At 29.2% G+C, this 13400-nt stretch overlaps 1 protein-coding gene across 1 annotated transcript in view; it reads right to left on the bottom strand.

Moving 5' to 3' along the window:
• Positions 1-13400, bottom strand: part of LOC107457394 (uncharacterized) — a 166276-nt gene that overhangs the window by 19383 nt on the left and 133493 nt on the right. The window contains exon 4 of the mRNA XM_087151674.1: positions 10174-10263. Coding sequence (XP_087007800.1) covers positions 10174-10263 — 90 coding nt within the window. The remainder of the gene's footprint in view (positions 1-10173; positions 10264-13400) is intronic.

A 13400-nucleotide genomic window follows, 5' to 3' on the forward strand; every position in this document is an offset into this window, starting at 1 on the left:
CTAATTATAGTCAACGAAATTAAAATAATATACGGTATTTTAACCATTTGGTAGTTTGTCCATACACTTGGTGACAGTTAACCGAAAATTCTGGTTTTCAAAATTATAGTTCTTATTACCACACATTTAGTAAAATATACGTAACTGAAAGAGTAAATTTAACTGAATAAATCGTTTTTATGTTCCGTATTAAGGAATCATGATAAAATTACTCAATTTTTTAACATATCAGGAAACGTTCATTGTTAAATGTACCAAAATCATTATCAAAGTGCTTCAGTAAAAATTACAAAGCTTTTTGATGTTCCCATAGAGCCAGAAACACGGTAAATTTTACCTTTTTCTTGTAGTTTTGGCTATACTTTTTTCCTCAGTGCAGAAATTTATTCAAATTATCAATAACCTATATTTATATAAATAAAGATATGTTTGAAGCATGAATATTATGATAAATATCTAAAACATTTATCAGAATTGCGCTTGTTATCAGAAATTTATCAAAATTATCGCAAGTGTGCATTTATACGAATAAATATATCTTTAAAGCACAAATATTTTGTTAAATTTTCCCTTAGTTTATCAAGCGTATTTTAATCAGAAATTTATCAAATTTATAAGTGTATATTTTTGTAACTAAATAAGATATGTTTAAAGTTCAATTATTTTTTCACACCTCTTTAAAATTTCCCAATGCTTGTTTTTCTTCATTTATGATATTAACATAAAGTTTAGATTTTCTGGGAACATATATCATAATTTAAGCTAAACTAAATATTAGGTAAATTTTTTTGAAAAATTTTTTTGACTTTTGTTTTAGATTTTCTGATGAGTATTCAAATAATTTTTTAACTGATTCTTTAGCTTATTTCTGTGGCTGAACAACAAAAACAATACACTCCTTAGTCTTTGTATTATGAAATGAACTAAATTGAAGCTATCCCATTATTAATTTAGGGCTTCATTAGTTTTCTCTTGTTGACTCACTGAATTTTTTCAATTAGAAAAAAAAAGTTCTGGGAATGGAGCGAGATGTAGTTCTTCAAACACTTTTAATTAGTAATACTTTATTACCACAAACTCAAATAGATCTTTATTAGTAATTAACAATAGATATCAAAACAATCTTGCATTCAACCGGGAAATCAAACAATGCTCTTATAAATACATAATAAATAAATAAAAACTATACTCTAATTAAATAAAACGAAATCAACAGAGGCATGAAGTTCCTTTAACGACAAATATCCAAAACAAAAATGTTTAATTAATTAAAAGTACTCATATTTAAATAAAGCTACGTTTGTTTGCTTTTTTTTCCAATTCTAATCGGAATGACAAATTTATGTAAACAATCAAACTGGATCAAAACGATACCCAGGAGAGAGGATAGAGCATCAATAGTGAATTAGTCATGTGGAGCACTATTTCATTTCTCTATCGCTAATGGCGGAAGAAAAGAAAATAGTTTTCAGTCACGCCACGAGTGGCGCTCACATCACAACTGTTCTTCTTTCCTATCTTTTTATCTCAAGTTCAAATTCGATTAGGAGGTAATGATTATTTTAGTTTTGTGGACTTTGGGTGATTACTTTTGAGGACTTATGACGGTGATAGTAATTGAACGCTTAAAATACTCTTTATATACTTTGATACGTCAATATTCTTTTTATATATTTTCTATTACTACAATGTTTGATGATTTTTGTTATAGAAAATGAAGATTTGAAAATACTTCTTATTAAATTGCAGTTCGAAGCAAGTGCTCGTTTCGGGAAAATAAATATTTTATTGGGTAATTGCTACTCGAGAAGAAGTGAAGTGATTATGCATACCCATGTGATTTAAGTCTGGTTTAATTGGATACCTGTAAGCGACGTCACGCGTGCGTGTTGCACCAACCTGATTGACTTCTGAATTGACAATACTGTATATTTTTATTTACACAAAGCTTTGGGACATCAATGGAATTTCTTAGACTCCAACACCAAAAGAAATAAGCAAATAGCATGCTATTTGTATAGCTTTTGTGAACTAGTTAGTCATACTTATATGGTTTAGTTTTGACAATTTTTACCCAGCGCCATCTTTGCAGATGCTTTCTAAACAGGCTACTATAACCCTATCCAAGGCTCTCTAAAATGAACGTTGTGTCCCTGTAGAAAGGCATTGGGAGTCTATTAAGTGGTCAAATTACTCAGATTGGGTTGCGTTGTCCGAAGCTTGACCGCTACTTGAAATAAGGTGTTGCTATACTTTGGTTGCACATTGGTTAGCCTTATTATTTGCCAATTATTAGTTGACAATTTTTTTTTTAAAAAACCCAGATATGTGTAAATAAGGGGAAACACTCATCAAATATCCATAATTTTACGAGCCAACTTTTATTCTTTCATCAAAAAATAGGTGGCATCAGAAGGTGGCATCAGAAATATGACCATAACAATGATAACCGCACTTATTAGAATAGTTAACATATCAGTAATATCAGTAACAGTAATGTCTGGTTAATTCATAATTACTCTTAAGTTTTCATCCAGAATAACACTGTAAAAAACGGATGCTCAAAATTTATGCCAATTTTTTTAATATTTTTGACTAAACAGTATTCTGGGAGATTTTCTAAGTACGCATTTCATCTAATTGACTAAATTACTTGCTTGAGGATACGAATTTTGCTAGAAAAATTAAGCTTAACACAACACATTATACAGCGTAAAATGAAAAGAGTATGACTTATCAATCATTATCAGGATTCAAGAACTTAAAACCTGTCTGACAAGTAAGGGCACTTGCCCTGAACTCTCCCATCAAACAGTGTAAACCGTTTTAGAATCCTAAATTTTTTTGGCGGGATTTCCAAAATTCATTGAAATGGCGCACGAGAGAGTAGTATATCAAAAACCGCTTTATTTCGGTGACGAAATGAATGTCAAAAATAAATATATACTGCTCAAGTGTGTCAAGCGTTATTTTTTTTTATAATCGTTATTGAGTTTTAAGTGTTTTTTTGAAACTTTCAACCTTCAAAACCATGTTTATTTTTTAAACTGTCATAAGAACTAAATGATTTTATTAAACTATGATTGAAAGGCTTGTGTACATAGATCGCCAAAAAAAGAGTAATCCAGCCAACAAACTTCACAACTCCGCCATCGGACATAAATCAGCAAAAGTAGTGCATAAAGGCGGGTGCTGCTACAGAAGAGGTAGGGGTGATTTCACAAAACTGCGAGAGAAAATCTGGGGTATCGGGGGTGGGAGATACCGTAACGAAAGGGGAGGCACCCCGAGGTGACAGGGAACATCACTCAGATAGAGGGAGACTTGGGGGATGCGGGGGAGGAGGAAGATATTCTGGAAAAGGAGGAGGCGAGATGGGCATCAGAAACCGATGGGCTAAGGAGAGTTATTGATAACCTCATTAGGAACGGAGCGCCAAGTTTCCAGCATACACGACTAATTATCTGTTATGTCAGGTTAATTAATGAATCGACGTTGTCTGGGAAGGAGGTTCTGTGGGGGAAGGGGGAGACGAAAATGGGTGAAAATTATCGAAGGGCCTCGGAAATTTTTAGTATTGTGAAAGGGAAGGCTTGCGAAGATGGAATGTTCGTCATTTGCTTTCGATTCCGGGGTAAAGCAGAAGTGGGAACTGCTGGTGAGAAATAATTATTGCTGGGTTGTCTGGGTTGGTACTCAGATGCAACCAATTTATTTTTAGATTACTTTAATATTTTTTTTTTGTCTGTATACAAGGGTAATATATTTTTCGATCACAATAAATTTCATTGAGTCTGAACTACAGAAGAAAGGTGTATTAGACGATGAAAACATTCAAATAGAAGTTTTTGCCGGTAATATATTTTTAAATAGTTATTTCAATTTAGGTAGCAGAAAACAACATTTAAATTAATTCATTTTATCACCTATTTTAATAGATCAAATTTTTCAAATCCATATCTTTATAAATTTGAGCCCAATTTAAAAGATGAAAGTTTCTAATGACCTCGTGTAAGAATATTTTTTAAAAATAGAATAAATAAATTAATTAATTGTCAAATAAATAAAAAACGATAAATAAATAAATGTATAAAAATAAAAAATTATAAATAAATAAATAAATAAATAAATAAATAAATAAAAGTCTAAATTCTTTTGGAATTAATGAATATGAGTCAGCTCCTGGAAAACTTTCGCAGATACCCTTGGATAAGTGAACTCAGAAGGCAATTATCGCTGAAAGTTTTCTATTAGAACAATTTAAGAATAAAACTACTCAACTTTTGTGTTACATGGTGAAGGGAAGAGAACAAGAATTATAAGTGTAAACTATAAATGGTGTTATCGGTTTAGTTTTCAATTTCTTTTGTTTTCAAATTTTAACAATGTGACCTCTTGAAATGGAGTCCACATTTTAAAAACTGTGAGTGGTGAAAAACTGGTTAAAAAAATTGGTATGACACTGGTGTTTTATGAGTTTTGTTAAGATATATACAAATAATATCTAAATTTCAAGTGCATATTTGGTTGAAATTTTTCTGCTATTTTCGTAAAAAAAAATTATCTTTCGTTCTTATGTAGTCACTCTTATTTTAATAAACAAAATGTTTTCAATGAAATCATTTTAATAAGCTACATAAAATAATAAAAAAGCAAATAAAATTGCGTTTTGAAGTTCACAAAAAAGGATAAAGGATTTCTACTTTTGTCATACTTAAAATAAAAAACGTAGAGTTCGAAAGATTTGGGGGGGGGGATTTTCCATGGTTATAAAATTTGTGAGTGCGAAAGTAATGAGTCAAATGTTTTTCATTTTAAGTGTGGTAATAATAAAATTATATTATTCTAATTAGCAAACTTAAAAAATGTGTTGTCTAATTTTTTTGCTTACTTTAATTATTTTCAGCTTTTTAGTTTTGTGAATTAATTTTTTTAAGTTAATTTGTTTTCTTCTTTTTAATTTCATGAAATGGAGAAAAAAAATTAATTGAATGAATGTATTAGATACAAATCGTGCTTGCTTCACTTAGGAAATTGTTGAATTTTTTCTTCTCTTTTTTTCTTCTGGCAAAATGCTTTAGTTAAATTTTGATCGCTATAGCTAGTCAGAAAGTGCTTAAAATTTCAAATGAATATAAGTTTCAATCGGTAATAAAATGACAATAAAAATTTCTTGTTACAGTCAAAAAACGATTGAAGCATGTATTGCTATCAAGCACAGAGATCTAGTTAAAGTTTCAGCACTTTAGCTAGTCAGAAAGAGGCAAAATTCAATTGACAACGAATTGCTTTTGGCAATAAGAGAATGACAAATTTTGGCAGTAGTGGTTTGGAATCAACTGAAGTTTGATTTGTTATTCAGCACAAAACTCCAGTTGAAATAATTGTACTCTAATTAGTTGGAATTCGGTAAGAATTTTGATTCCAAGATTTTCCTTCACGAATTCAACCGTGAGCTAATGAAAACGTAGTTATGAAACACAATAAACTACTATTATTTAATTTTTATATGTACCCTGAATTTAAATGAAAAGTCCTTGAGGATATTACTACGGCAAAATATAACATAATAACTTTCTGGAAATATTTTGTACACTGCTAATGAGAATTACAGCTATATGCAAGGAAATAAATAGCTCGCATGACATGAATATGTTAAAGAATAGTATTTAAGAGGAAATTTCATTAAATAAAATGGATTTTCAGTAACATAAAGAAGGAAGAAAGTTATTCAGCAAAACGCAGATTATCTTCGAAGGGGGAAAAAATGGAATGACCTTTTGAAAAATAGCTCCTACTTTTTTTATTTTCTCAGTCATAGGAAATTGCAACATTATGATTCTATATCCTAAAACCTGCGTTAATTTGTAAATTACCATAAGTTCTCCTACTGCTAATAGTCCCCGCCCATCCCCAAATAATTCGAGCATTAACTTTCCAACCACCAATCAGTGCGAGCTTTACGCCTACACTTATACTTTCCCGCGACGAAATTGCTTCCGCAGTGAAAACAGTTCTACAGAAAACGATTGTTCAAAAAAATGTTTTTACGAACTGATGTTTTTAATCAGACGATTTTTATTTCTAGTAAATGAAGAAAAAAAAATTCTTTTTTTATTATTATTAAGGCTTTCATGAATGTTTCTTTTGTAAATTATTTCTTATGTGCTCACCTTTTTTTTTTTACTAATATTTTAAGGGAAAAAAATTTAACAAATAGTTCTGTTTATTTTCGCCAAAAAGCTTTTAAGAAGAAAACGAAGAGTATTTCGGAACAAATAGGTAAAAAAATAAATCAACATATTCTTTGTAGTTTAAAAATTTTGTATTCAAATATTTTAATGTTTTCTGAGAAAATTAATAAGTGAATTACTCTTTTTGATTTAATGTTCATGTACAGTTCATTTATACATATTTTTATAGCTTCTATAAGAGCTTTAAAACTTATCGAACAGAAAAGCATATCGAAAAGAAACCACGTTATTTTCTTCTTTTTTTTTGGTGGAATAAATGTATAAAAAATAACTAATGTTAATTGAATGATTTTTTATTTGATTAATGTTAATTGAATGATATAATTTTTAATGAAAAATAATCATTTTCATAATTTCATATTTATAATTATCAAATTAAATTTAAATGTGACATTAATGGGATCTATTATAGCAAATACAATTCAATATTTTCGATATTATTCCATTCGCTTTTAAATATTTCGCGGAATTTTACCTCCAGTAGAAATGTTATCGTCACTCAAAATTTTGTTTTATTCTTTTATTTAATTTTTTTAATAGCCCTAAAATTGTTTTTGGACTTCTCTTTTTGTGTATTTTAAAAAGGTACGGTGTATCAAAGTTAAACGTTACGACATTATTAATTAGAGGAACAATGGTTTTGGTTGTTAATAAAATTTAATAAAAATAAAATTTTAGGGAAAAAAAATAAAAGAAATTAGAATCAAAACAGATTTCAGTAAATTAACTATATGCCGCATTACTTCAGAATTGAGGAGGTCTAGTCTCGTGCTCAAATGCCCTCAAAATATAAGTCCTTACTTGTGGTTCTAGTCATCGAACAGAAAACTACATATATTAGCTAACGCATGCCAAAATGTTAAATGTTCTAAGGGGTTATTCAAATATTACGTATATTTCAGATGTAGGGGATGGTTTTGCTTATTTCTGCTGTCAAGGGGGGGGGGGGGGAGATGAATGAGCAATGCTTACGTAAGGCATTAAAATCCCCTCTTTTTTTTCAAAATTTTATTAAAAAGCAAAACAAAATTACGTGGAAATTTGTTGAATTTACGGTAAGAAAAAATTAGAAAAAAACAGCTGGCTAACAGTTTTGAGCTTAAAACGAATATTAAAAAATTCACCGAGAATAATGTGATAAACAAAAAAACGAATTTAAATGTAAATTTTGTTTTATGCTAAATGACATCTTTTATTTGAATTTAAGATTGCCATAGAAAAAGTCGATGCAAAAAGGTTGGGGGGGGGGGTGAGTTTCTTCGTATGAATGATAGAGGGTTGTGATTTGCTTGTTTTCCTGATGACAGAAAAGGGGGGGGGGATCAAAATTGCCACAAAAAAAAATACTTCAACAGCATACGTGGTCGTATGTAGCAATGTATGTAACAGCAATGTATGTCTTATTTAAGCAGCATACTATATGTTGAGGACCGAGAACCTCAGATGTAAACACTCAAAGTTCAATAATAAATGCATACTTATTTAAGTGCGAAAAATTGAATATTTTGTGCCTGAGCCCATACAGACTTTTAAAACAAATGAATTAAATAAATAAATGAAATAATAAATAAATAAACAAATTTTTGAAATTAATTCTAAAATGTTATGGGAAATAAAAGTAATCTCAAAAATATTAAAGAGACCAAAAAATATATATTAAATTTCTATTATCTCATTGCTTGGCAAATATATGGCATTTAAATAAGAATACCAAGCCAAGCACAAGATTGTGGCAACCCTTCGGGGCGCAAAACCTCATTTATTCAGATGATGCAATGATTCTGCGTCGAGGTTGTGAGAATGGCGAACGCTTCAGGGCGCCGGGATTCGCTCGTTCTCTGAGAATACCACTTCCCCCCACCCTCCATTCGGAAAGAAGAAATGATTAGGTGAATGGGGGTGGAAAGAGAGAATAAAAAATCATTCCTTTTTATTCTGTCGAGAAAGGGGCGGGGCTGAAGGTATGACGCGCCAACAGCAATTGGAGCAATCGAATGTTGCAAATATGACGTCTTATGAATCCGTGTCGTTTGCTTAGGGAGTTATTAATGATCCCCGTGTCATGCTGATGCTCACAGGTTAAATCATTTTATATAAAGCCAGATAAGTGATTCATAGCTGCTTATTTATCATGGAAGTTTTTCAATTCGGAATTTCAATATGCTATTAGAAGATCTTATCAATTAATGTTTTGATCGTTTTTTTTCTTCTCTATGTTTAATCTGAATGAGGATTCTAAACTTATAAAATCGATATTTTTTTTTTTATTTTGAATTTTCTGTTTCTGAAAATACCTGATACGTTTTCATTATAGGTAAATTATAGAACAATGGAAAGTTTCATCCATCAAAAAAATTTGAATACGTTGATATAATGCAAAATAATCCTATAAATTGCATCAGGTTTTCCCTGAAAACAGTTCATTCATATTAAAAATTGTATACATTTACTGCCATTTAGCGGAAAATATATCATGAAGTTTTTTTTAAATATCATCTATACTTAACATAATATTAAAATAATAAGTACTAATATCTTCTGCTCCTTCTTCAGTACTACAGCCTGTTATTATCCAAGGCTGTTTTTTTTTCTTTTTTTTAATCTGCTTTGGGTCCCTCAGCCGTACATTATCATCCATCTACCTTATCCATCCATCTGATTCATGGTCTGCTCTTTTTCCTCTGCATTGTGAAATGTTACGATCTTTACTGAGATTAGTTCCTTATTTCTGTATTATCCACACGCCATTTTGACTGGAACATTTTGATAACTTACGTAATCGATTATCAGATATGTGTGTACAATTTAGTAATAGAGAAAAGTTGTTATCTTTTGCTCACTCATTTTCTGTAATCGATTTTGGCAATAAATTTGGCAGTTTGACAATTTTCAACTCATTAATGTAATGATTAACTTTCATACTACCTATACCAAGGTATAAACGTCATAATTATGAAACGTTAAAGTAAATATAGGAAAAATAAAAACAAGTGTCATCGGCTCCTGATGGAAACCGGTTGCCTTCATTGAGCCAAAGAGTTTCTATAAACATGCAGGTAGCAATTTATCTTTTTAACGAAGTATCGCCGAAAACGCAAGACAGTAAAATGTTTAAAAAATATTGTAAACCTGTATGACTTGGGAATGTTAGCATAATTTCTTAATTAATTTTAAATAATTTTTATTGCTTGTAGATTTTGAGAGGTATGTACATCGATTTCGAAGAAATAAATTGGTTCATTATCTAATTTTAATTTAATTACTCCTAATATGTTTGTACTAAATCATAGACATCGGCAAATGTTAGCCGGGGTAATGTTTCTATGGTTTGTTCATCAAACCATTGATATAGCCACTGACATCAGAAGTATTCGGGAATTCTCCCTCTTATATATATATATATATATATATATATATATATATATATATATATATATATATATATATATATATATATATATATATATATATATATATATATATATATATATATATATATATATATATATATATATATATATATATATATATATATATATATATATATAATATATATATATATATATATATATATATATATATATATATATATATATATATATATATATATATATATATATATATATATATATATATATATAATATTATATATATATATATATATATATATATATATATATATATATATATATATATATATTGTATATAAACCGGGTCGAAATCATCTGAAATAAGACACTCGAATCCACAGAACCACTACGCCACCATATATAACAAATTACAGATTTCAATTTTAATAACATTATAAAAAGAGATGCATAAAAACAAAACAGTAGTGATTAATGTATGTCGTATGTTAAAGTAATCAGATAAAAGTGGTAGTCATTATCGTAACTTGTAGTTAACAGTCAATAATTACCTGATGAAAGCCCAAATAAGTTTCTACGGTGTGCGATGTGTAGAACACTTCTCCATCACACGTTAAGATTAGAAGAAACCCGCTGAGTGCCTGCAATTACATAAAATATCAATGTCAATGATGTAACTTGTCGTTTAAATTTATATATATATATATATATATATATATATATATATATATATATATATATATATATATATATATATATATATATATATATATATATATATATATATATATATATATATATATATATATATATATATATATATATATTGTTGTTGTTGTTGTTGTTAATTTACGTCGCACCGCACTAGAGCTGCATAATGGGCTATTCGCACAATCGCATATATATATATACATATATATATGCACACGCAACACGATAAAGTGACAAAAAAGAAAGATAGAGAGATAAAAGTTTTACTGATTGCGCGTAAACTGGCAGTACATAAAACCCACAAAATAAGTTAAAAATACAAAGAAAACAAGGAAAAAAAAATATTTTTTAAAAAGAAGAAGAAAAATGATTAATAAATAAAATGTTTTTAATAATATTTTTAAAAAGTTTTAAAAATTTAAAAAGCCGAAAAACACAATAAGGAAAAGATATAATCTAGTCATCAGCTCACACGATTATATCAGCAAAAAAAGAGGGCATTCTAATATGCTATTAATGTTGGCAAAGCAAAATATATCAATACAACAGTGTGAGAAGACATTTAAAATTATTGTATTTATTAAAAATTATTTTTCATCTCTTTAAAAACATATATTTTTTCATCGTTTGCTTTGTACATATATATATATATAGTTTGAAGTATAAAGTTATAATTTTAAACTATATTACCTTACCATATACAGTTGAACCCCGCTACTGCGAGTACGATAAACGGTGGTTTACTATACCCAAAATTTATGAAAAAATATTTCTTTTCATATTTTAGTAGTATATTATTGGTAATAGTGATTGCAATAGCACATTATCTTAATAAGTAATAAACTAGCACAATTTGTAGAGTTTCCGTACAACGTAATTTCCTTACATCGAATTTCTTCTTATAATAAAATTTTAGTATCGAACTTTAAGTAAAATTCAAAATATTCTGCATATGTCGAAGTGGTTATCTTCCTATAACGAATTTTTCAGACATTTATCTTTTCAATTTTCGTCATTTTTTCGTTTTCATTTCCGTTATTCTTTTAGATAGTTGCATTTAAAATTAGAATTTCTATACAACTGTTGGGCTCTCATGGTGCCTGTTTTTGAACCACTCGCGTTATTTATTTCAGTGAAATGAATCATAAAATGTACCAGTGCTCAGGATGCCGGTACTTTCTACTGTAAAATCCATTTTTACCGGAACATGTTACGGGGCAAAACGAATCTGATATCCCGTAATTTTTACAGTAATAAATACCGTAAAATCACTGAATCACTCTATTTAAATAAATGTTACTGTAAAAATTACGATATAATATTTCACTGTGAAAAGGGATTTTACGGATGATGCATCCAGAGTGCATCGTAATTTGATCCAGAATTTTTTACAGTGCAGACAAATGATTGACAAAACCTAATCTAACAGCCATGAGCAACTGTTACAAGCTCACAACAGTTATAAAAATAGAGCTTTATCTTTACCCCTTCCTTCTCGCTCCCGTGAAAATGATGGGTTGAAGTTTCGCCCTCTATTTCTCGCTCTCGTGATATTTCCGGGCTGGAGTGTTCAGTAGAAACGCGCCAATAAGAATAAAAAATAATTCATTTCTTTTGCTAGGAAATCATTGTATTTCTCATTTTACACGTCAGATGGCAGTACCAGGATATTTTCAAGGTAATTATAGATAGTTTATTTTAAACTAGACGTAGGAAGGAAACTCGGTACTACTGTCCAGATTGTGACGTTGGCCTTTGTATCTCATGCTTTGAAATTTATCACAAGAGAAAAAATTACTAATCTTTATTTATATTACACGCAAGTTTAATAAAATTATTTTTTATTGTTTAAAACACATATTTTTTAAATTTTCCTTGCTCGCTGGAAAACCAACATTAAGTCATGCTGACTTTTCCTAAAAATTTAATTTTTTTAAAATTTCAAGCTAAAAGCAAATTAAAAATGTATATATATTATTCATGCACATATTTCTATGTAATTTTCAGGAATAAAAAAATAGGCCTTTCGTTAAGGGGTTAAAAAGCGTAATTTCATATTGCTACAGAGCTATCATGGAACAGCTTTAATTTCACATCAATAAATTTATTATTTTAGCATTTAAACTCCACACAATGAGATCAAATGTTGTTATTATGTGTTTTAAAAAATATGGAATTAGAAACGCAAAAGAAAATATTCTTTTGAAGTCATGGTAGTCTTTCTTACACCCAGTGAATTATTTTAGAGCTGAAATTGATCGATACTCCCCCCATCATGTAGTGCGTTTCGCCAAATACACAGATACTCCATTCTCCTCCTGGGGGAGCCGTGAATACAAACATGCTTTTACAAATCCCAAAAAAGAGCCGAAATTGCCTTCTTTTGTGCTCCCCTGCCTGTGTGGGCAAATATTGGGGGATCTCCATCAGGTAGAGCACAATGGGAGGGGTCACGGGGGTCATCCTCCCTTTTCGGATAGACATGCTTTTTGCGGTTGATGAACATGATGTTATTATGTTCTTTTGTGAGGTAGGGACCGTATTTGTAAAAGTTCGATAATGGTGATGTGATTTGTACAGTTTATTTGGATTTAATTAAGGTTAATTGCTTTGGATGATATATAGTTGTAAAAGAAAAAATATATTATGAGTTTTTTAATCTTAAAGGAAATTATTAATCGCGTTTTGAAGTATGCCGAATGCTGTCTATTAAAATGAATCAATAAATTTAAATTCTTTTTATGCTTTGAACATCAAAAGACAACTAAATTTAGAGTATTATGATTTACTTAAAATTATATTAGCAAAATTAATTCAGAATGTAGAATTGTATGCAATTATTATCTTACGTTGTGCCATAAATGAACTAATTAATGCGAATTTTTAATGAGCTTAAGCGTAACTTTTAAATTCATTTTATTAATAAAACTAAAAACATAGCTATATTTTTTTTTCTTTGTGAATAATATTTTGGAGTTCTGAATTAGTGCTTGGTTTACCCACGCACTAATCAAGTTCTAATTAAAACATGCTTAAAAAAAGCACATATTTTCCAAATTAAGCACAC

The sequence above is a fragment of the Parasteatoda tepidariorum genome, chromosome 9 (genome assembly GCF_982258835.1).
Source record: "Parasteatoda tepidariorum strain Cologne lab strain chromosome 9, Ptep-v5.0, whole genome shotgun sequence".
In the NCBI taxonomy this organism is placed as follows: Eukaryota; Metazoa; Arthropoda; class Arachnida; order Araneae; family Theridiidae; genus Parasteatoda; species Parasteatoda tepidariorum.